Consider the following 22,925-nt stretch of genomic DNA (forward strand, 5'->3'; position numbering starts at 1 on the left):
GGTTTATTTTAAAAGTTTTAATTAGTCTAAGTTTAGCTGTGTGTATCACCTGAAAATAGAGACGACACACTAAAACTAGGTAGGTTAGCTCAAATGCACACTGACTAAAACTTCATGCAGTCACTAGCCAGCAGACATTCATGATATAGCAGAGAAAAAGATTGTGACAAAGATTGTGGGGATATTAATTTTTTTTTTTAGATTATTTTTTTTCCTTACCCTTGCACCTAGAAATGGGACTACTGAATGAGAAAGAGTTCCATAGCCGAAGACTGTGAGGCTAGCTTTGGAATACTCTAAAATAGCTTCTCTTGGCAATGGCTATAAGGGTTTTCATGTCTGAAGTGTTTTAAGACCTTCAAGAGTTTGAAGAATGTCCCAGAGAAAAGGGGGAATGGCCTGCTTCCTCTTCTGTCCTTATTTGAGCCTCATACCTAGAAGGTGTGAAATAGAATTCTACTTTATAAACAAAGGAAGTGTGGATCATAAATGAAAAAATTAGCAGTGGTGTGGAGCTAATGGCAGAACTTGAGGTGTTAGAAGAAATGTGAGCTGAAAGGAGTAGTAGGAAATCAGAGGCCTGTGAAAAACTGAATGATCAAATGGCTCTGCAAAGTATCTCAGAGAGGTCCAGTCTCAAGCTGTATGGCATGTGTATCTATAACATACTCTTAGATTCTGAAACATTTTCATATGGTACCATTGTGCCCTACATGGCATATGCTCATAGTCGCTTGACATTTCGGCATACTACACACCTTCTGCTTCTCTGGGTTGCTTACAAATTCCTGAAATCCATGGCATAACTACTGATCTGTGTCTGCACAAGAATTTGTGAGGGTCATGCAAGAAAAAGGGAGAAATTTGCTTATTTAATTCTCTCAGCCCCACCTCCTCATCCCCGTGGGGTAGGAGAGTGATTTTGCTCTCTGCTCTTTAATTCACATTCTTCATCTCCATTCCCCCACCCCCAGGAATATTTCAGCCCCCTGCGTACCCAGGGACCTCCTGTTGTTTTGGCAGTCCTTCATGGTGTCTCAGTATTCCAGGGGTCAGCTGAGGATAAACTCTAATTAAAAGACACTAAAATAGCCTGCAGAGGACAGAAGTTCAAAATCCCAGATCTATCATAATCTGTTCCTGATGTCGCATCTAAGCTGGCGACGTGTTTAAGATCTGCATCGAAAGCAATCTTTCAAACCTCTTCCTCAAGTCTCCATTGGTACCCCTGGAAGAAATTATTTCCAACTGTTCAGAGAGCAGCAATCCTGTTCGGGTCCTCCAAACAGTTCGAGCAACACGCACCCACACAGCAGCATTATTTTCTCACCTCCTCCGTGTAAAAAACAAAACAGAAACGTGAGAACAGTGGGCTGGAGATGGAGCTGCGGAAGGTGAAGTTGGAAGGATTAATTACGCAATACGCCCCCTCTCCCGCCCTTCCCCACTGCGACGCGAGGGGGGCAAACCCAATCCTCCCAGCTGCCAGCTCAGAACTAGAAAGTGCCCGGAGGAGTGAAAGCAAGATTAACGTGCGGGGAAGGTGGCAACGCACTCCCACAGAGGAAGATGTCATTAGGAAAAGGCTAAAAAAAGAAGTTCAAAACACCTTTAGCCCCTTCCCTCCCCAGCAAGACCTCTCCTTCCTCCTCCTCCTCCTCCCCCCTCCCCCTCGCCAGCAGGAGCCGCGTCCGGATCGGGACCGTATCCCTACAGCTTGCGGCTGTCCGAGCGAGGATCCTGCTGGAGAACTTGCAGCAGGACAGAAGCTGGGAGCACGCAGGCGAGAAGATATATTAAGAAAGCAGGTTTGCTACTTAGCTCGGAGGAAAAGGAGCCGGAGCAGACTTCTTCGGTTGCTCTCTAAGAGCCTTGCCGAGAGTCCTCGCGAAGCAGAGCGTTGCTAATTCAAAAGAAGAGGAGGGATGGGGAAGGGGGGGGGGGGGGGGGGGGGGAATTGTGCATGTCTGCATGGGAGAGAGAGACAACGTGTGTGTGCGTACGTGTGAACGCGTGCCTGTGTGTGAGAGGGTGTAGGCGACGGGTGGGGGGAGCTTGATTTAATGTGTTTTTTTTTCCTACGAAAGACACGTGAATGCAATTCCCAGAGAAGGGCACCAAGCTCTGCCCAAGAGCAGAAGGGGAGGGGGGGGGGAGAGGAGAGGAGGGATCGCTATTTCAGAAGACATTCGTAGAAAGAGGGTGGCAAAATCTGTGACCGTCTATAAAGCAAGTTCCCTGGGACCTAGAGAGAAAGCAAGAAGCCCAAAGAAGGAAAATAAAGGGCTATGATTTCCTTGTCCTGTTGCTTTGTCTCTGGCTCCCTCTGCCTCTGGAAGAGCAGCCACAGGACACAAAGATGCCCAGCTGGTCACTGCACGCCCAAGTTCAGTTTCGCTGGTGCTTCTCTCCCGTTTAGCCCGGCCGCTTTCTCTGAAGGGGAGGACTCCCAGCCCGGCAGCCCTGCAGTTTAACCCGAAGCGTGCGTGCCGCCTCTCCCTGCCCATCCCAGGAGCTCGCTGGAGGAGAGGGGAGAAAGAGGAGGACTTGAAAGTGCCCGAGGAGCTCCCGATGCTAAGAGGAGGCAAACATTCCCGTGGACGGCGCAGAAAGGACAGAGCGGACTGATTTATCGCTGTTCTCCGTAATTCTTTTTTTGTTTTTTGTCCTCCTCCTTATCCTTTGGAGCACACCGGTGCTTGGAGATCTCTGGAAACACAAACCAAAACACCAACCCCGAAGCCCCAACCCCTTGGCTAGCTCTTATGGGAATGAAACACTCCTCCCGCTGCCTGCTCCTGAGGAGGAAAATGGCGGAGAACGCTGCCGACAGCACCGAGGTAAGGACGCGAGGCAGAGCCTGGCGCCCGCGCTCCCCCCGCCCCGAGCACAGAGCCCTTCGCAGAAGCAGCAGTTAAGTGCAGATAAACTTTCCCGGCTCCTCCGGCTCGCCCCTGCCTCCGCTGCTGCCGTGAGCTCCTGCATCCCCCCCCCCCCCCTCCCCATCTTTCCCCCTAGGCAGAGAACTTTGCACCCCGCTGAACCCTCCTGTCGCTCGGGATGCTTCCCGGAAGCCGCCTCTTTACGGCGGGTTCTCCGGGAAGTTGGGTGGGCCGGGAGGAGGTGAGGCTCCGTCGGGGGTGCCGGGGGGGGGGGGACCGGGAGGAGAGGAGGGTGAGTGGGGCGGGGAGGACCGGGGGGCGGCCGGCGGCGGGTTCGGCGGGGCGGCAGGGGGCAGCGCGGGGCCCTGGCGGCAGCACCTCGGACAGCTCCCGGTGCCTGCCGCCGGGGCGGGGGGGGGGGGGGGAGAACCCCGGGGCCTCTGCGGGGGGTGCCGGGGGGGGGGGGGGAGAACCCCGGGGCCTCTGCGGGGGGTACCGGGGGGAACAACCCTGGAGCCTCTGCAGGGGGTGTTGGGGGGCACCGGGGGGTGCGCCCCGGAGCCTCTGCGAGGGGTGCTGGGGGGACTTCAGGGGCGTCTGTGTCTCTGCAGCATCCTGGAGCTGCCCGAGGCGGGGGCGGAGGGCGGGAGAAGCATCGCCCCCCCATCCCCCCCCGCCCGGCTGGCCCGAGCGGTGCCGAGAATAGCTTTGCGTTGCCTGCGGGCCGAGAGAGTAGCCTGCGAGCTCTAAGGTTTTCTGCGAGAAATTTGCCCCCCGCCCCACCCCTCACCTCCCCTCCCGTTACCTTCGGTTTCCTCAACACTGGGGTTGAGCAGCCCTTGTTTACGTGTCCAGGGCTGTCCTGACCTCCCTGAGACTTCTCAATGGATACGGCAGTGGGTGAAGTCTCAGGTCTGGAAAAGCAGAAGGATGCAGGATGCAGTTCCAGCTTCCCTGGGAGCTTGTGAGAAGGAGACAGGCGAAAGTGCGAGCGTCTGCCAAACTCCCCATTTCTATTAATAGACTGTGCCTAGCACTCTGACTGAACACTTAATACGTGGCTGAGTGATATGCAGCACAGCCGTGTGCAGACCCCCAAGGACGTTGCACCCCAACCGATTTCAGCATCTTTGCCCTTACACGCGCGGGTGGCACTGACCCTCCTCCCCAGTTGCCCTGCAGAGGTAATAAGGAACAAAAGCATCACTTCAGTGTGAGCGAGCACACGACTATTCCCTCTTTTATTCTTTCTATGCCTCCTCCTTTCAGATAGTCCTCCCAGTAGGTGTCCTGCTCCCTCTTGAATTCCACATTTCTCTTCCTAGTGGTGCTCCCTCTGCTTGACCTTCATAAATATGCCTCCTTTGCTATGCCAGGTGAAGAGCAGAATTTTCTTAAACGAATGTGATGTAAGCACTAAATAAAAGAAAACGTCTTCTACTGCATTACAACCCCACAGAGTACTGTTTGCAGAAGAGGCATCTATAAATAGCAAGAAGTCTGGCTGCACATCTGTAACTGTCGTAGTACTGACAGCACATATTGCATTAAAGGTCCCAGGATCCTGGGCAGTATTGCAAGGAGAAATGTACAAGCACAGCCAGTTCTTTTCAAAGCTGTTAGTCAATGGAAATTGTCTTTAGGCAGGGAAAAGAGGTGAGAGGAGCTCTTTGAATATACCTCTTCTATTTCAATTCACTGTCAGTACCTTTTTGTTGTTTAACCACCTTTGTCTTTCTGCTTGTGCAATGCTGCACACACTGCAATGTCATTTTATGGACAAGACTTTCTTATCAACAATAGTTTCATTCCAATGCTGCATACAGGTTAGGAGAATATTAAAATACTGTGCTTCCCCTCCTCAGACTATCCATCAGTGACAGGTTTGTGAAATGAGAGTGAAAATACTGCAGATTAGGCATATCCTGCTGCTCTTCTACCTTAAGATCAGAAAGGATACGTTCATAACACCTGCCAATATATTTTCTGTCTTAGTAATTTTCGTATTTGTGATGTTAAGATCAGTATGTACTGAGAGAAGTAGTCTGCATACACGCAGACTAAGAAGTGCACCAAGAAAAACATGCCAAGAACTCTGAAGCTCTTTCGCTCGTCAAGCATCTATATTTAGCCAAGTCATATGACACCAGTTTAACCTTCAAACCTGTATTTCTCTAACTATCTCCTGAAGTTAGCAAATGTTCTGTGGCAGAAGGAATACAGGACAAAGCATCTCACTTTGGGACTTATCACAGTGTCAGACAAAATTAGGAATTGGTATAAATTTGCTTCATTTGAAACCCAGTGGGGTACCAGTAATGTGGTACTCACTAAATTTCTGAAGTACTTTGATGCCATGGTGATAGGCGTGATGTAAAAAATGTCAGCTATAACAAGAGATGAAGAGTTAAAACATTTAACAAATGGTCAAAATGCCCTACTTCCAAAAAATTCCAAAATCCTTCCAGTTCTTATGCAGATTGATTTGAGCCAATTACTTATGTTACAGCTTCATACTAATTTTTTTTTTTTTTTTTTTTTAGTCTGCCACAACTAAGAATTAATCAAACTTTTGGTCAAATATGGCAAGTATACTGTTTCAGTAGTAGGGCAGTTTAAAAAAATACATGAAGACAAAGAACATGGACACTATATGAGAAACTTTTTATTCCCTTAACTACCATCTGATGACCATAGTGCTAGTTCATTAGCCTAAAGAGCTTAAAGAGGTGATGATAACAAATACAGACATGGGAAAACTAAAGCTACAATCAGATGATACTGTTTGCTCAAACAAGAATACGAGAGAGTAGAAAAGCAATAGCTCACTAGCATCACTTTCCAGTCAAGGAAGACACTTTGTGTTACCAAGAAACTCACAGAAGTGTGCTCCCATGCTACCAGATTGTAGAGACATTTACATTACCAGTACCTCCATAGCCTTATATCTTGATAAAAAACATAGTTAAGTGAGTGGAAGTGTTGCCACAGGTGCTGTTGGATCTTGGATCAGGCTCAGAATAGTTTTGTAATTTTATTGTACTGATAACAGCCCGATGCCAGTGTGTCTGCCAGAGTCTGAGTGGAACCAGTGGTTTTTTGTATGTGTTTATAGGAGCCTGAGGGTACACAGTGCTTTGTATAAAAATAAAAGTCAAGGGAAATAAAATCATAAGTCTTTTCTATTTAGAGGCTCACTAAAGGCCATAGAGGTCCCACTAATAGGAAGCTTGCTAGGATGGTTTCAGATCCTTCTTTGGAGTGCACAGGGAAAAAAAGATTCAGAAAATTTTTATTCCCCTTGGCCATCCCATGAACTTCAAGAGAAGTTCCACTGGAGCAAAAGCTGTAGAATCTCTGCTCAAGATATAAAAACGAACCTCTGTATCTTAAGTAATGAAAGAAGGCTTGTCTAAGTAAAACAGGACTGTTTGCATAAATCACAGATCCAGAATTGAGTTTTCTGCAAATAATTAAAGGCACTCAGACAGAAAATGAAGGGAAAGAAAAGTTGTTTTTTGTAGAACATCATATGCACAAAGATTCTGCAAAAATCATGGTGCTGACTTGCTGTAGATTTTGGTTTCTGGGTCTTTTTGTTTTAAATGTATAAAATGGAAGCCGTATTAATAGTAGGCCTGATATCAGTTATGGGAAACAAATTGAAAGAAGTGAGATTTCACAACAAGTGTGCCTGAATGTAGCTTGTGAACCTATGCCATGTGAAGGGAATAGAATCATCGAATCGTAGAATACTTTGGGCTGGAAAGGAACTTTAAAGGTCATCTAGCCCAACCTCCCTGCAGTGAGCAGGGACATCTTCCACCAGACAAGGTTGCTCAGAGCCCCGTCCAACCTGACATTGAATGTTTACACGGATGGGACATCTACCACCCCTCTGGGCAACCTGTGCCAGTGTCTCACCACCCTCATTGTAAAAAATTTCTTCTTTATATCTAGTCTGAATCTACCCTCTCTTAGTTTAAAACCACTACCCCTTGTGCTATCACAACAGGCCCTGCTAAAATTTTGTCAGTGTCTTTCTTATAAGTCCCCTTTAAGTATTGAAAGGCTGCAATAAGCACAAAAATGCTGCAAAATCACAAAACGCCAGGGTTTATGTGCATATCCAACAGACATACAGATCTACAGGTAACAGGTTAGTCACTGACTGAAACGATTCTAGAACCTGTAACTGGGTTAGTTTTGTACAATTCAATTGCACAGTAACTTCATAAAAGGCAGTTTTTATGCTGAAGACTTCACGGTGTCCGTAAAGAGAAAAGATGCCTGTTTCATTGCTAAGAATAGATGCATTAGGTAATTTATTAATAGTAGGAAAATAGATTCCTCCCTGAATGTCCTATTATACAAAGCTTGGGCTTTCATTAGGAAAACAATTCTTTTGAAGATTTGGGGTAACAGGCTTAATAGATGTGCTTTCCCATGCAGATGAATATGACTGGCACAGTATGATGAGATCCAGGTCTGTGAAAGTAACTGCTCTGTTATCAGAACTGGGGAGATTACAATGTCCTGTCTGTGTGAAATCCAACCATACCACTACTGAGGGGAGAAGAGATTATAAAATCTGTTGAAATCATGATCTTCTGTTTGTGATTCATGAGTAGGAAGAGTGGTTTCTCCTTAACAAGTTATCAAAGTACAAATGAAGAGAAGCAGAGCAAGAGTGTGCGTAACAGAGAACAGTGGACTGAATTTATTCGGTAAATGTTAAGTTTTATTCCCAGCTATTAGACTGGATGATCTTGGAAATACAATTTAGTCCCTCTGAGCTTTTCCATTTGTACTGTTAAATTCTGTGGTTTATTGGTGAAAGGTGCTGTAGAAGATGATCATTTGGTGTTCTTAAATTGCCTAGAGCACCGTATATGAATGAACATTAATGAGTGGGTGATGTTTACCCAAGAGAGAAATAGCACTGCTATGTGGTGTAATTCTGAGGCTAACAGAAGTAACGGCAGATCTGGCGTGGTGTCAGAGAGCTAGCTGAAGCAGCAGCTTATGACATACCTGTCATCCTTACCGAGTGGTGTGCCGCGTGCCTGTGTCACATAGCTTTGAATGGGAAAAGTTGTAGCTGGTGTGTGCAAGTGGTGTAGGTGAGCTGTAGAGACCAGACCCGTGGGACACGCTCTAGGTGTTTTGCGCTGCTGACAAGGCAGTGGAAAGCTGACCCATGATGTCAGTGAAGAATCTTTCACTGGGGGTGTGGTCAAATTCCCACGGGCTGTAGAGGCAGCTCTGAGTTAAAGCAGGGAGTGTTCCACTTCACCACATTTTGATCCTGTACAGGGCTCCTACTAGGACTAGGTAGCCCATGCTACTTAGGCTAGTAACAAGGCAGTTCTAATACAGTCATGGGGGCTTTTTTGGTTTCTAGCCAGTTCAGGAGTGGGGGAGCAGAAATATGGCTATGAACCATCTTCTACCAACTTCAGCTGTGCAGAATATTAATTTAGCTCAGCTGAAGAGCTCAGTGTAGTTAAATGCATTCCATTCTCAAATTTAATACTAGAAATACAAGACATTGAGCATAATATTTTGGCTGAAGAAATAGCTTTTCGTTCATTTTAATAATAAATAGGATCAAAAAATGTTTATGCTTAAATAAATAATAACAGCAATCACTCAAAACAAAGTTTCAAGATAAAGAGATCTTAGCATGGCTCACCCTGTCAGCGTAGGGTTGTTCTAGTGAACAGCATTTTAGTGTCAAGAACACTGGTATTTTTTAGAAAGGGTATGGTTCAGCTTGATGACATCATGGGCCAGATCATATTGTGCCATTGTGGCAATGCTAGAAGAGAGGTTCTGTGCTAGTGAGCACTTTGGACTGAAGCTGCCATAATAACCCTTTTTCCAACCTCAGTCTGTGAAAAGCACTAAATTCTTCAGAGAAGAGTGCAAGAAATTCTGTAGATGAGCACCTTTGTAATTGTTCTACCTCCACGGTGAACGTGATCTCAGCAAGACTGACTCACATGCCTTCGAGACCTTTAACCTCAGCCTGATTGTGAAAGATGAAGGCTTGTGCCCTCGCTGGTACATGCAGAGCAGAGAAATACATAAAGGAAAAAAGCACTGAGCCTAAGCTTTTCATGAGATTTTGCCTCAGACTTTCTGAGTTTGTAACAAAGTTCAGTCCATTGACAGATGAGGTTATGAACAGCTGAAGGGGGTGAATGATGAAACTGGTTGTTCTGACCTCTAATTCCACAGAGAAGCCTGCTGCCTGCTGTCCTGCTCACTAGCATTAATGCCAGCTTTATTTTGATCTAGAGTTTAGGATAAAATGGGATTATCCTTTCTGTAATTTTCTTTTTTCTTTGGGAATAGCCTCTAAATAACAGAAACAAGAAACACTCATATCAAAGAAGCAAAGAAATTGCCCATGAAGTGGCTGAGTTGATGGCCACAAGGGTGTCTTCACCATGCCAGAATGGAGCACTTGCTCACTAATCACAGCCTACCTGACTCTTTCCTGTGTTCTTGAACAGGTACTGACCGGCTCCATGGAGTCTCTTGGCATGCTGTTGCTTTCTAGCTGTCTTATGGGAGCTGAGAGCTGAGCTTTTTCACTTCACAGTGACTGTGAGAGGATGGACACTGTTTTGCTCTTACTATTTCAGTTTTAAACTGAGATTTAAGAGGTGCAGAAAGATGAAGGATGATGGCTTTATTTCTTATAAGCTAGGTTTTTCAGGTCCCAGTTGTGAAAAATGTCTCTCAGAAAACCCAAATTTTAAAAGGTGTATAAAATTCTGTCTTTTCTATAATCTGTGTATTTCTAAAAGTAGAAACGCAGTTTGAAAATCTGGAATCACAGAATCACAGAATCACAGAATAGTACGGGTTGGAAGGGACCTCTGTGGGTCATCTAGTCCAACCCCCCTGCCGAAGCAGGGTCACCTACAGCAGGCAATAGAAGATCTGTTTATCTTCATTTTATTGCATCAACAATTTGGAGATTGAGAGATCAGAATTGGATTTAAAGCAGACTCACTTGAAGAAGCACTCACTGCCAAGTTTGCTTTTCTGAAAACTCTGTTAAGTGCAGAAATTAAACATAATTTTGCTTTTCATTTTGAGTGTGAAATGTTAGGTGATCTTAAGTAAAATCTCAGTGTCTTTGCGAAAAGAATTTTTCAGTAGCAAAACACTTGTAAGGAAATTATAGTGGGAATAAGATGTTTAGCTAAAATTTCAGACAGAGATGCAATAAAGAAGGTGAGGAGAATACTTTTCTCCCTCACTTAAAATATCCTGTTCTGCAGTTAAGATATGCTTTTGGAAGTTTGCGAGTATTGAGGACTGAATTGTACCTGGGTCTTTTCCTCCCAGAGTTAATTATTGTTTGAAAAGGGGCACTACCACCTTCTCTAGCCATTATTCACAGAAGAGGAGTTCCTTAAGCATTTTTGAAAAAGGATGGGGAAAAAACAAACTTTGGAAGAGGAGGCATGGAGATGTGTATTTTCTAAGACATTGTTTTATACCACTGTCTTGCTCAGCTTTTCCTAGTGGCAAGCTCTTCATCATAGTGCAGTTGGGAAGCTTCATATTCAGCATACTGTTTGGTCTGCACCATACACTTGAGTTGCTAGTGCTCTTCTTGTAACAGTACAATGAAAGTAAACGTATACTGATCGGGAAGCGGTGGTATATAGTGGTCTCTAAGGATTAGTGTTGAAGTGTTCTTTCAGTGCCCACAATGCACACTTGGGGTCTCATGTGGCCTAGCAGTAGTTCTGTCCTGATTGTCATTTTCTGGCCATGCAACTTAGGTTTCATTGCTTCTAATAGCATCAGAAGGCTCAAACCCAGCCTTGGAGCCCAGAGTAAGTTGTGACCAAGCCAGGGCCTTCCAAGAACAATCCACCAGTCCAAACTTCTATCTGTTGTGGACCTTAATTTTTCACTTAGAAAGGAGGAGAGGAGACCCTGCCATCTGTTTCAGTTGCTAGTTGCATGCTTGTACTATTTATCAACCCCCTGCCCTGATGCTTGATCCCAGCTTGGGATATAAACCAGCTACTGATTTTCTTTACCTTAGTCACAAATAAGAAAGTAATTAACCATTCCCATAACTCCTTGTGAACTACTTCTTTCTGAGGACCATATACCTCCTGGTTGTGCCCTATACTAGACATTACCCTGTCTGAAGTATAGGATATGTACTATTTTTTTTTTTACTCTGATTTCAGTTACATTGGGATATGTCGGGAGTAATGCCACTGAGTCCTTTATAGATAGGGATCACACTTAGTGGCATTGCAGAAATACAGACGTGTTGGCTAGAAAGGACTTTTATAGAACATCTCATGCAGCTTCACACTCAGTATAGAACAGTCACCAGCATTACATCATGTTGGCCATTGCTTTCTCCAGCCAAGTCTTGAAAATCTCCCGGCACAGAGATTCCACTACCTCTTCAGGCAGCCTCTGACAGTGCTGCACAGACCTCTCAGTGAGGAATTTTTTCTTATTGTCCTATATGAACCCTCAAAACTAGAAGTTGTGACCTTTGCACCTCGTTATCTCATCTGTTATCGAGAAGAGTTTGCCTCCATTTTCTTTTTAACTATATTTCAAGTAGTTGCAGGCTGCTATTAGATTGTTCCTTAGCCTCCTTTTCCATGAATCAAAGAAGTTCAGCACACAGTAATCTCTCCTCACAGGTCACCTTCTCAGGCCCAAGACCATTGTATTATATAGCATCTTGCTTACCTCCTTTTAACTAAAAGCTCTGCAGAAATGTTATGAGAAAGGAAAGGAAGAATATTTTCTTAACTGAAAGAACTTTTTAGCAGAATACTAACTGTTTAAATGCACATGGCCAGGTAGTGTCACTGAAGTGTATTCTGCAGAAATCCCTTGTGACTGAGCACAGCTGTGTATCTGGCATGTTTTACTTTGGTATTTTTGGTTAGTCATTTCTTCTTTATTTCCTCTAGAATGAGAGGTCAAATCTGAAAAATAGCACCACTTCTTACCCACAGTTTGCATCTTGTGTAACAGTACAGCTGGAACAGCTATTTCAGAAGGAAATCAAATGAGATAGCGTTAGCCACATCATAGTGTAGTTGCCTCCTTAGGAGTCACGGTGTTTTAAACTTAATTAGGCATAGCTGAATGTTTTAAACTTAATTAGGAGTAGCTGAATTTACAGAAAGCAGGGGATGATCAACAATTTTTAGGGATGCTCTGGCTATTGTGTTGTTGAGCTTTAAAAAAAGGTAAGGGCCATCCTTACCCTTCCAGTTCCATTGGCTTTGATATAATCCACTAGATCCTCTGCAAACCTGGAGCAGATCAAGGATGTGAAATTGAAATAACAAAACTGAGGTACAAAAACAGTTATTGAGCAGAGGAGACGAAAAAGGGAACGTATTTTGTTGTGCAAGGAAGTATATTGCAGGCTAAAATTTCAGCTAAATCTTTTCAGCTCTCTGTAGGTTTGATGATCTCTTAGGTTTCTGTGATTAGAAGTGGCATATGTGAAGTTCCCCTCCAGTGAAAGCTCTATTGTGGAAAATGCTATATTTAGGCATGAAACAGAATGTTCTTTGTAAATTTACTAGAGGTCAAAGGTCATAATGCAATTATTTTGTGAAAGTGGAAAAGAAAAGGAAGGAGGGAAGAAAGGCAGACAGGAAAGTGGGTGGGCAGGTGGACAGGGAGGGAAGAAGGGAGGGTGAGAAGGAAAGGAAGAAAGGGAGGAAGGCAGGAAGGAAGGACAGGGAAATGCAATCGCCGTCCAGAGAAGCTGCTCATTTCCATAAAAGCAGGAACAGTAGAAATACATACTTAAATTTACTGTCAAAAAGTCACAGAATCACACTGTGTCCCCTGAAGGCTGGTCTTACCAGTAGAGACCAAGATGAAGAACACAGTGCGTACCTTGTCCTTTTGCACATGCCTTGTCACCAGGGCCCCTGCCCTATTCAGTGATGGGCCCACATTTTTCCTAGCCTCCCTTGTGGTGCCTGTGTACTTGCAGAACATTTTCCTGTTGCACTTCATTGTCTCATTGTCAGATTCAACAAATGTCAGGAATCAAGGAGCTGTAGGTAGAGGTAGCAGGAGGCCATCAGGAGAGTGAATCAATTCACCCTTTTACAGCTTGTAAATAAGGAAATAACAAGGGGTTTTGCAACAGCTGGTAAGGTCTAATGCAAACCTCAAATCTTCTGTCAGAAAGAGAGAATAAAAACAACGTTGACTGTTTTTTGACTACATTAGTCAGTCATGGAATAAGAAAAGAGAGTATGTAGTTCTAGCCCTGTGGTTCACCCCCACAAACCATGAAGGAAAGGACATAACACAGAAAAACACAGGACTGTTTTTAATTAATTGTCAAGGTGCATGTATTAAAGCTTCCTTTAAATTCTCCATTGGCATTTGCTTTTACCAGCATTGCCTCATAAATGGTTAATCAATGGTTAATCTCACAAATATGTGACTTACCATACTGTGAGAGAGAGAAACTCTGTAAGTGAAAGGTTTTCACCCACTTTCATACCCTTGCACACACATATACTGTTTTCTGAGACCCACTCCAACAAGTAGAGCCAGGATAAAATGCGACCCTCCCCACTAGTCTCCGTGTCAGAATCTTGAGCAGCCGCTCAGCTCCAGCTCAGCACAGTTCCACCTCAGGCACTCACACTGCCTCTCACCTCACTTCACCTCATGTTTGATCGCAGTCACATTGTCGTTGCTGAACTTGATGTATTACCGAGAAGATCATTTTCCTAGCTTGCTGTTTTAACTACATTACCCTTCTATTAATATCTAATCTGCTGAAGCTTTATAGTCTTTTAAATCAAAAATCCGATTGTCATTTTCAAGGCCATTCGAAGCACGTGTCTGCTACCTATCATTTCTTATCCAACACCAAGAGGTTAGTTCAGGCCTCCAGTGTCAAACTCCATCTCAGATTTTTCAAACATACTTTAATGAATTATCATACTAGTACTGTGACAGTGTGTGTGCAGTTTTAATGAAGGTTAGCCTCTAGCTTGTAAAACTAGGCCAATTCAAAATTGAGTTTATGTTTCTGTTTTCTCTGGATTTGACATTCAATTTCTGCCCTGCTGTTCTAAGAGAATTTTTGTTTAAGCAGATAAACTTAATGGGAGACAAAGATAGATAAGGATTTTAAACAAAGAAGGTGCTTTCACTTATTACTGCGAGATTTTCATGAAAATGTGGAACTATTCTTCTAAGATTTTTTTTTAATAGAAGACATGCTTTCATGTAGCCTCAATACAATTATTTTGTTGAAGAAAAAAGTCTCTGTGCCATCTTTCTATCTGACAGATCTGTTGTTTTCTTAACAGAAAGCCAATAATGCTCTTTAGTGCTCATAAAATATGTCTTTGTCACTTTGTAAAGGGAAAGTATGCATGCTTGCAAGATCTATTTCCACCAGGTACTACCAAGTATTCTAACCATGACTGCTAGAAACAAAGGCATTCTGATCTCAGTACCGGTTTACCCTCATGTAAATCCAGCAGTTTCAGCAGAATCATTTGTGATTTATATAGATTAAAACCAGCTCACCTGTATATATAAAATTAAAAATGATAAATCACTAGTGGTTTTGCTCAAGAACAGAGTTTTCATCATTCTGTTTCATAATTGTATAAAAATGTTAGAAATATACTTTCTCATATCCCTTTCTTAGCTGTTTGAAAGATGAATCTGAAATAGCAAAAGCTTATTCTCTTGCTCACACAAAGCTATACAAGCCTGATTTATATTAACATGACTATCAGCAACTGCGTTTGAAATACAGTATGTAGATATCTTTAACAGGTGTAGTTCAGAACCTGTAGGAGTTAACGTAAATTGCTGAAGATCTTTGAACACTTCAGTAAATGTTCTATTAATAATGCAAGAAATGCTGAACACACTGGTTTGTTCACGTGTGTCAGCAGCACTCGGCATGTTTTTTTATTATAGAATCAAGTTCCATACTGGCAGGATATTTAAAAACACTACTCACCCACCTTGTATAGTATGGGGCAAAAGTAATTCCACTGGAACTAAAGGGACTACCTGTGTTCTGAATGTTAGATACATATCCAAGTTTCTTAAATAACTGCTGAACACACATTGAAGTCAATTGTGGTATTTGCAGCCCACTTGAGAACAAATATGCAACCCAAATCTGGAGTTGGTGGGTTATTACTCTCAGTCTCTTACAATGAAATTTCTCAGACTAGGTAAACCAAAACCATATAATACCAAATATGAGCAAGTGTATTTCATTAGGCTAAATTTACAGAGTCCTTAAGCACATACGTGTCTTCCTTGCTATAAATGAGGACTAGTCAGCTCAGAAGTACACACAATTGCCTATATTTCTTTTTACACGCAGTTGCACAATATTTCGTTGCCCATTATTAAGCAGACTTATGAGAAGCTTTTCTTTACCAGAGTCTGATAATTAATGAATTGTCAACAAGATATCCAGTCATACTGACACAACAGTTTCTACTCCAACACTATTTCAAATCAAGAAAGTTACTCTACTCCCCATCTTATAACTAAAATGCAAATGCAGTACATAACACTAGTTCTGAATGAGGAAGCCTATGCTGTTTAACAATTCAATAACTGACTTAACATTGTGATCATTTGTCATTTCAGCCACACAGAAAAGTTCCTTAAACACACATTAATATGCTTACTTGTATGTCTTTGTACATATACACATACACATAATGTTTTATATTTCCATAAATTCAAACTGCATATTATGCTGTGACTTTCACTTCTTTGTGCACCCAGGTTGTCAGTGTTATTAGAACTATGTCAGAGAAGACACTACTGTGCCAATGTGGGCTCATAGACTGTAGATGATAAAAACCTGGTTAAGTTCTTGTACCACATCAAATGTCTATGTGTGTGTGTATATATATATACATTTATCTGTTAACAGAGAAACTCTATGTTTAAAAAGGCAGTTTCAGAGGGAAGTCCTAGCTTTTCATTCAATAACATCCTTTATGTTCACTGTCTTCCTCTGGAAAGGTGTTGTGACAAAATTCAGTTTCATTGTGGAGAATTATAGGAAGATAAAGCATTCCATTTCAGGTTGAAATAACAAGCTCACATTTCAGATACAGTGCTAACAAAGCCCTAAAGTAAGTTTAAATTCAACAAACTTGGTGAGCTGTTAGGAATACAAACTCCCAATTCAGAAAGGGAGCATTAAAAATATTTGTCTGTTTCAGTTTAGACCGCTTCCAAGCATTCACGCCTTTGATTCAGCAATTAAATGTAAGTAGTCTTGTTTTCTTAAATTCTGTAACACCTACACATCTAGAGGTCAGAGAATAAGACAGCACACTTGCAAGTCAGACCAACTCAGAATGCGTAAAATGCAGTTTGGTTACTCTCACAGAGGTCATTGATTTGAACATTTTTGCCAGTAAGTATACATTGAAATATGTATCAGAGGGCTGGAGTACCTCTCCTACGGGGACAGGCTAAGAGAGTTGGGGCTGGTCAGCTTGGAGCAGAGAAGGCTCCAGGGTGACCTTAGAGCAGCCTTCCAGTACTTGAAGGGGCCTACAGGAAGGATGGAGAGGGGCTTTTCACAAGGGTGTGTAGTGATAGGACAAGGGGGAATGGCTGTACACTAAAAGAAGGCAGATTTAGATTGGATATTAGGAAGGAATTCTTCACTACAAGGGTAGTGAGGCACTGGCACAGGTTGCCCAGAAAATCTGTGGCTGCCCCCTCCCTGGCAGTGTTCAAGGCCAGGTTGGATGGAGCTCTGAGTAACCTGGTCTGGTGGAAGGTGTCCCTGCTCATGGCAGGGGGGTTGGAACCAGATGATCTTTAAGGTCCCTTCCAACCCAAACCATTCTACAATTCTATGATTCTATGTACATGCCTTGTTCTCAAAAACACTTTTTCTTCAAACATCTTCAGAAATTTGGGCACTGTTACTATCATTCCGCCTGAGTCACTCTGTTCAAGCATCTTTCACCATGCCCAGAGAATCTCTTGTAGGCAGAATTTATTCAGCTCAAAGACCCCCACCGGCTCCAGTAGCAGATACGGAGATCCCGCTTGCTCCAGTCACTGGCACCACAGGCCATGGGCGCCCACCCCACGGTCTGACCCCAGGAGCTGGCACCAAATTCCCCTCACGTGCATGTTGTCGCAAAAGTGCGAGTTCGTTCCCGGTGTGCGATGACCAGTCTCACACACTGAGACGAGATACCGATTTTATTACAAAGTTGTGCAAGTTCAGATGCTAGATAAGACTAGCATACCGGATTTACAAAAGACATGAATCTATATGCTATTTCTTATCAATAAGTTTCAGCCCATGGGACAGTCCCATGCGGCGGATTGGTTGCATCAGTAGCATAATACTTGGTCAGCATTTTTGTACTGCGCATGTTCAGTGAGGAAGGGTCGGGGGGTCTTTCCCCCAGGCGGAGTGATTCTAAGTACTATAATGTATTCTAGTGAAGGGCAGGTTACTTCTGGACACTACTTCTTGGCCAGTACCAGCCAGAAGTAGCTAAGCGCTACCAAGCAGTCTTCTCAGGGTGTGCTTATCTCCTCCAAAGACAGCTCCTCGATTTAAAGGTAAAATTTACTCTTCTTCTAAGTAAAAACAACAAGCTCTTATTATTCTAATTACACAAAGGCCTTTATACTGAACACTAGCTCTTTCAATTATGTTGGGGCCTCTATGATAACACACAGGTCTCACCAGTAGCCGGCACTGAGTCCGTGCAGCAGGACATTAGCAGGGTACAGAGAGTGAAGCTAGGACGGGCTGCAGGGATCAGGCACAGTGCTCAGCCAGACACGCATGCTGATGAGCCCCGTTTCACAGCCGACCGGCCCCTCTTACACCCCTTTCTGTCTACCCGCTGTTGTTCCCCCCTGCTTCCCCTTCGCATCCCCCGCCCCAGGGGTCTATACAGCTCTGTGCATTCCTGCACCCCTCGCAGTCCGGGGTCCCCCGCTGTGGAACACTGCCAGTTGCAAAATCCAGGCTGATCTTCCTGGAAGTGGCACCTGTGGTTTCTCGATAGCCCATCAGTCAGTGTGAGTGCTGAGGTTCGTTTCTTGCCATTGCCTCCTTTGTCAGGTCTGTGTCTCTGTGTATGTTTTTTCTGGATTCCCCTTTTCCCCTGACTGTCCCAACTGACAGGTCCCCAGTCAGAGAATCTCACTGGAATAAACTTCCTTGCACTCTCACATGCCCTTATCAATTGATGTGACTGACCAGGTTTGGTTCTCATCACTGCCTCCCGTGTCGTGTCCGTCAGGTTTGTGTCCCCGTATGTTCTTGCTCGTGGCTTCCTGCTGTTCTTACTGTCCCTGTTGCGTTGGAAAAGGTCCTTGACCAGATACCCTTGAAGGAGCACCACTCTCCTTCCACATACCTTTGAAATCCTGGCCCTCGCCTTAGCTATAGTGTATGCGTAGACATTTATTCTAGTTCTGCACAGATATCTTCTATAGGATAAATTTAAGGATTTTGAAAGGTTTAGCTGGGATTATACTACAACTGGAATGGCCAAGTGAATCCTGTATTTTTGAATGATGATTGTTCTGCACACCACACACATTTGTATAATTTAAACCAAGTCTGGGACTTGTAGTATAATTTAACCTTGTAGTATAATTTAAACCAAGTCTGTAGTGCATTTAAACCAAGTCTGGGATTTATTCTGCATATTGTACAGTAAGTTGATGACTCATAAATGCGCTGTATTTAGCACATACAAACCACAATTGTCTGTGAGCAGGTCTGAAACCTGAAACATATATTATTTCTGTCCAATGATAGACAAATATGACAACCCTACGTTAAAGGGCTAAGACTCTAAACCATGCTGAAATAATACAGATAACTGTAGATACACTAAGAGAATCAATGGAAAAATCAGTTGTACCTTGTAGATTAACTGTGCCATATATGGATAATGTATTAAGTCATTAAAGTCTTAAAAAATAAGATATCTGTTTTGCTCCATTTAGACTCTCAATGTAATAGTAATCATGAAGTCACTGTTATGCTCTTTATTACATATGATCAAGACTTATCTTTCTTGGAAGCCAAAGTTAGATCCTCACATAAATCCATGACCAGTACAATCTTATAAGGATGGAAATAAATGCTACAGGTGTCTACTTCTGGTGACAATTTTCAACAGGATTTAGCAATTCTGAATTGTACTTTGTGCACAGAGTACCTTTTGTATAAAGAATGAGAACAGTTCTCTAGCAGCTAGTTTCTCCTAATTCATAAGCAACACATTTTCATATAAGATATGTCATGATAATGAACATCTATATTAATCATATTCTGTAAAGAACCAGTTTTATTTTCTGCCATATATTATATTTAGGGCCTCTTGACTGCACCTAACATTTTTCATTACTTACAGACTTTTCAGAGGTGTGAAAATCTAACCCCTGTTATAAACACAGAGGCCATTGCAGGTCAAAGTTTCTCTTCAAAGCCACTACCACTTAGAATCATACAATCATAGAATGGTTTGGGTTGGAAGGAACCTTAAAGATAATTTTTTTTTGGTCAGGCATTGGAACAGGCTGCTCAGGGAAGTGGTGGAGTCACCATCCCTGGAGGTGGTGGAAAAACGTGTAGATGTGGCACTTTGGAACACCATTTAGCAGGCATGGTAGTATTGGGTTGACGGTTGGACTTGATGATCTTAGAGGTCTTTTCCAACCTTAATGATTCTATGATTCTATGATCATCTAGTTCCAACCCCCCTGCCATGGGCAGGGACACCTCACACTAGGGAGGGATTGCTCAAAGCCCCATCCAACCTGGTCAGCTTTCTTGTAGGCCCTCTTAGAGTATTGGAAGGCTCCTGTAAGGATCCACTACAGCTCCTCTAAGGGGATTGTGAGTTATAAGTGTATAGAAAGAGCGAAACAACAAAAGAGAATTAATATTTTTGCTAGAAAGAGGAAAGTCAGTTTGTGATTCCCATTTCTACCCATTCCTTGTTTGGTGATCTCAAATCATGATGAAAAATAAAACCAGAAAATAGCTGAAACACTGATTTTACATCCAAATAAATCTGAATATGCAAATCAAGGCTGGAGAAATAGGCTGACAGGAACCTCGTGAAGTTCAACAAGGGGAAGTGCAAAGTCCTGCACCTGGGGAGGAACAACCCCACGCACCAGTACAGGCTGGGGGCCACCCAGTTGGAAAGCAGCTTGGCAGAAAAGGACTTGGGAATCGTGGTGGACACCAGGTTGAAGAGGACCCAGCAATGTGGCCTTGCTGCAAAGAAGGCTAATGGTATCCTCAGCAGCATTAGACAGAGTATTGACAGCAGGTTCAGGAAAGTGATCCCTCCCTTTCATTCAGCACAAGGAGGCCACACCTGGAGTTCAGTGTCCAGTTCTGGGCTCCTCAGTACAAGAGAGGCATGGACATACTGTAGAGAGTCCAACAAAGGGCCACAAATATGATTAAGAGGCTGGAGTATCTCTTACATGATGAAAGGCTGAGAGAGCTAGGAATGTTTATCCTAGAGAAGAGAAAGTTCAGGGGGATCTTATTAATGTATTATAAATATACATTAAAGGGAGGTTGCAAAGAGGACAGAGCCAGGCTCTTTTCTGTGGTGCCCAGTGACAGGACAAGAGGCAATGGGTACAAACTGAACTATAGGAGGTTCCATCTGAACATCAGGAAGTACTTTTTTAGTCATAGGGTGACTGAGCACTGGCACAGGTTACCCAGGGAGGTTGTGCAGTCTCCCTCATTGGAGATACTCAGAAGCCATCTGTACGTAGCCCTGGGCAACTGGCCTGAGGTGGCCCTGCTTGAACAGGAGGAGTTGGACCAGATGACTCCAGAGGTCCATTCCAACCTCAACTGTTCTGTGATTCTGTGAAATCAAACACAAGATATAAATAAAATTGGAACTCTACGAGCTTTATATATATATATTTTTATGCATAGCATTCTTTTTCTTTCCTTGGTTGATATTTTAAAAATCTGGTAAATTTAGGAATCTGTAGCAAAGGAACACAGTCCCTGGGTTTCCTCAAACATTCAGCCCTGTGAAATGCTAAGTATATTCACATCTCTATTGACTATGTTTTTTTTTAAATCTGATGAACTGAGGTCTCAATAAAATGAAAAGGACCGGTGATTTATGACAGTCTTTGAGTTGTACAGTCTGCACAATCCAGAAGAAAGGAAATCAAGACTATTAATTACTTAATGTACTTGCCAACATTTCTATATTTAGCTTTTATCACTTTGCATTAGTTTAAGTCTTTTAACTGCTGGATGTGACTTCACTATCTCTGACACCAATTCAAGATCAAAATCATGCTTAATCGTCTGGTTTTGGTGAGAAATCCTAGGTTGAATAAAGACAGTATTATTTATTTGGACTTTTTTAAGGAGATAGGGGAGATGCTGTTGTCAGTTTCCTTTGTTCTTCCTTCATCTTTTAATCATTTACATCTTTCTTCATGGTATTGTTGTCCCTTAATCCGGGAACAGGCTTGTGCCCGGTGTGCTGGAGCCAATGAGCACACAAAGTTGAGATCCACTTTCTAACCTTTAATGCAGTTCTGTACAGAAGGGGATGCTAGGTGATAAAGTGCAAAAACTAGCACACCTCTTTGGAGAACTTGTAGGCTTTTGTACAGGTGACAGCAAAGAAGTGGTTGCACAATACTTGCTCTTTGGTCAACTTTTGGTTACATAACTGGTGTACTCCTGCGCGTGTTCTGATTAGTGATTAGTTCATTATACAAAGGTCATCGTACATCAGCATGTAAGGTCTCTTCCCAGGGGTGTGATTTTTACTGTGCTAATTGGCCTTAGGTTACCTTCGAGAAACCTTATCTCCTGCTCCCCCATCCCCCTGGTTTTCTCTGATGATGTTAGTTCATTCTTGTCATCCCTGTTTTATCTTGATATGATTTTCTCACCTTGAGGAACACAGTGTGGTCTTCAAAAGAAACCTTATTGCTTGTGATATACAATTTCTGTCAGTCATGCTGCTAGTGGCAGAACGGTACATTCCTCTGACTCGCATCATGCTTCAGAATTCTGCTGAAAATTACTATGCTGTCAGTAAAAGGAGAAAAATAAGCACTGTTTTTTATTTGGTGCTGAATGGTTTTACCTCCAGTGATTCAGTGTCTCAAGAGAACCCATTTTCACAAGCCTTTTGCAATGCTGAAGTTCCTGAAAAGGTTCAAGTGTTATTCGAGTCACTCTTTTGGGATCTTCTTGATGACAATAATTTGTTTTCCATGCTATTTTTACAAATATGCATAACTCATTGGTTAGGGTCCTGATGTTCTCTGTCATTGGATCAACAAATATTGATTAGTTTCTATTGTTATTATTGTACTTTAAATAGGTGGACTAGGATCTGGATTCTGCTCACATAAATTCAAATGCTTTAACAAGGTGTCCGAGTTGGTGGGCTACTTGTCCTGTTTAATCAACAGAGACAAACACCTCTGAATGGCAACTCTGCCCATCTCAAACCTGAATCATACTTTGAAGAAGCCTCTTTCTTTCTGTTGATCCTAGACAGAGCCTAGGGTGGCTCGTCTGCCAACTTTCAGTAACATTAACAGACCAAACACAGTGTTTTTTCATTTATATGACAGTGCTGAAAACATATTCTCCTGGTTCATAGTCCCATTTTCCCTATGGAAAATCCCATTTTTTTGTATGTTTTTCACATTTTCAGAATCTCTTCCTGTCAGAAAGCTCTCCCTCCCCATTAATTCTGAATGTGCAGCCAGTTCAGAAGTGAGAGCTGATGCTTCTCCTCTATCCCACTCAGCTGTCGATCATTCCATGAACAGGAGAAATATTTCAAAAGATCAGGTTCCCAAGAAGCTTGACATGTTCTAAAAAGGGAAAAAAAAAAAAGCACTCTTGTGTCAATAAACCCTTGAATCACCTTGAATCTTCTCCCACTCTCCACATTAATTTATTGTAACTTCCAACAA

General features: G+C 42.9%; 1 protein-coding gene across 2 annotated transcripts in view; it reads left to right on the forward strand.

Moving 5' to 3' along the window:
- The first annotated feature begins 1,467 nt into the window (after positions 1–1,467).
- Positions 1,468–22,925, forward strand: part of PRMT8 (protein arginine methyltransferase 8) — a 69,476-nt gene continuing 48,018 nt past the window's right edge. The window contains exons 1-2 of one of the 2 annotated variants that reach the window (XM_009943017.2): positions 1,468–1,808; positions 2,420–2,840. In XM_009943017.2, the coding sequence (XP_009941319.2) occupies positions 2,766–2,840 (75 nt within the window). In that variant the 5' untranslated portion in view covers positions 1,468–1,808; positions 2,420–2,765. Of the gene's footprint in view, positions 1,809–2,419; positions 2,841–3,050; positions 3,124–22,925 lie in introns of those variants that run through there. The other variant, XM_075440916.1, reaches the window with a different exon arrangement.

Source organism: Opisthocomus hoazin, chromosome 1 (assembly GCF_030867145.1).
Source record: "Opisthocomus hoazin isolate bOpiHoa1 chromosome 1, bOpiHoa1.hap1, whole genome shotgun sequence".
Classification (NCBI taxonomy): domain Eukaryota; kingdom Metazoa; phylum Chordata; class Aves; order Opisthocomiformes; family Opisthocomidae; genus Opisthocomus; species Opisthocomus hoazin.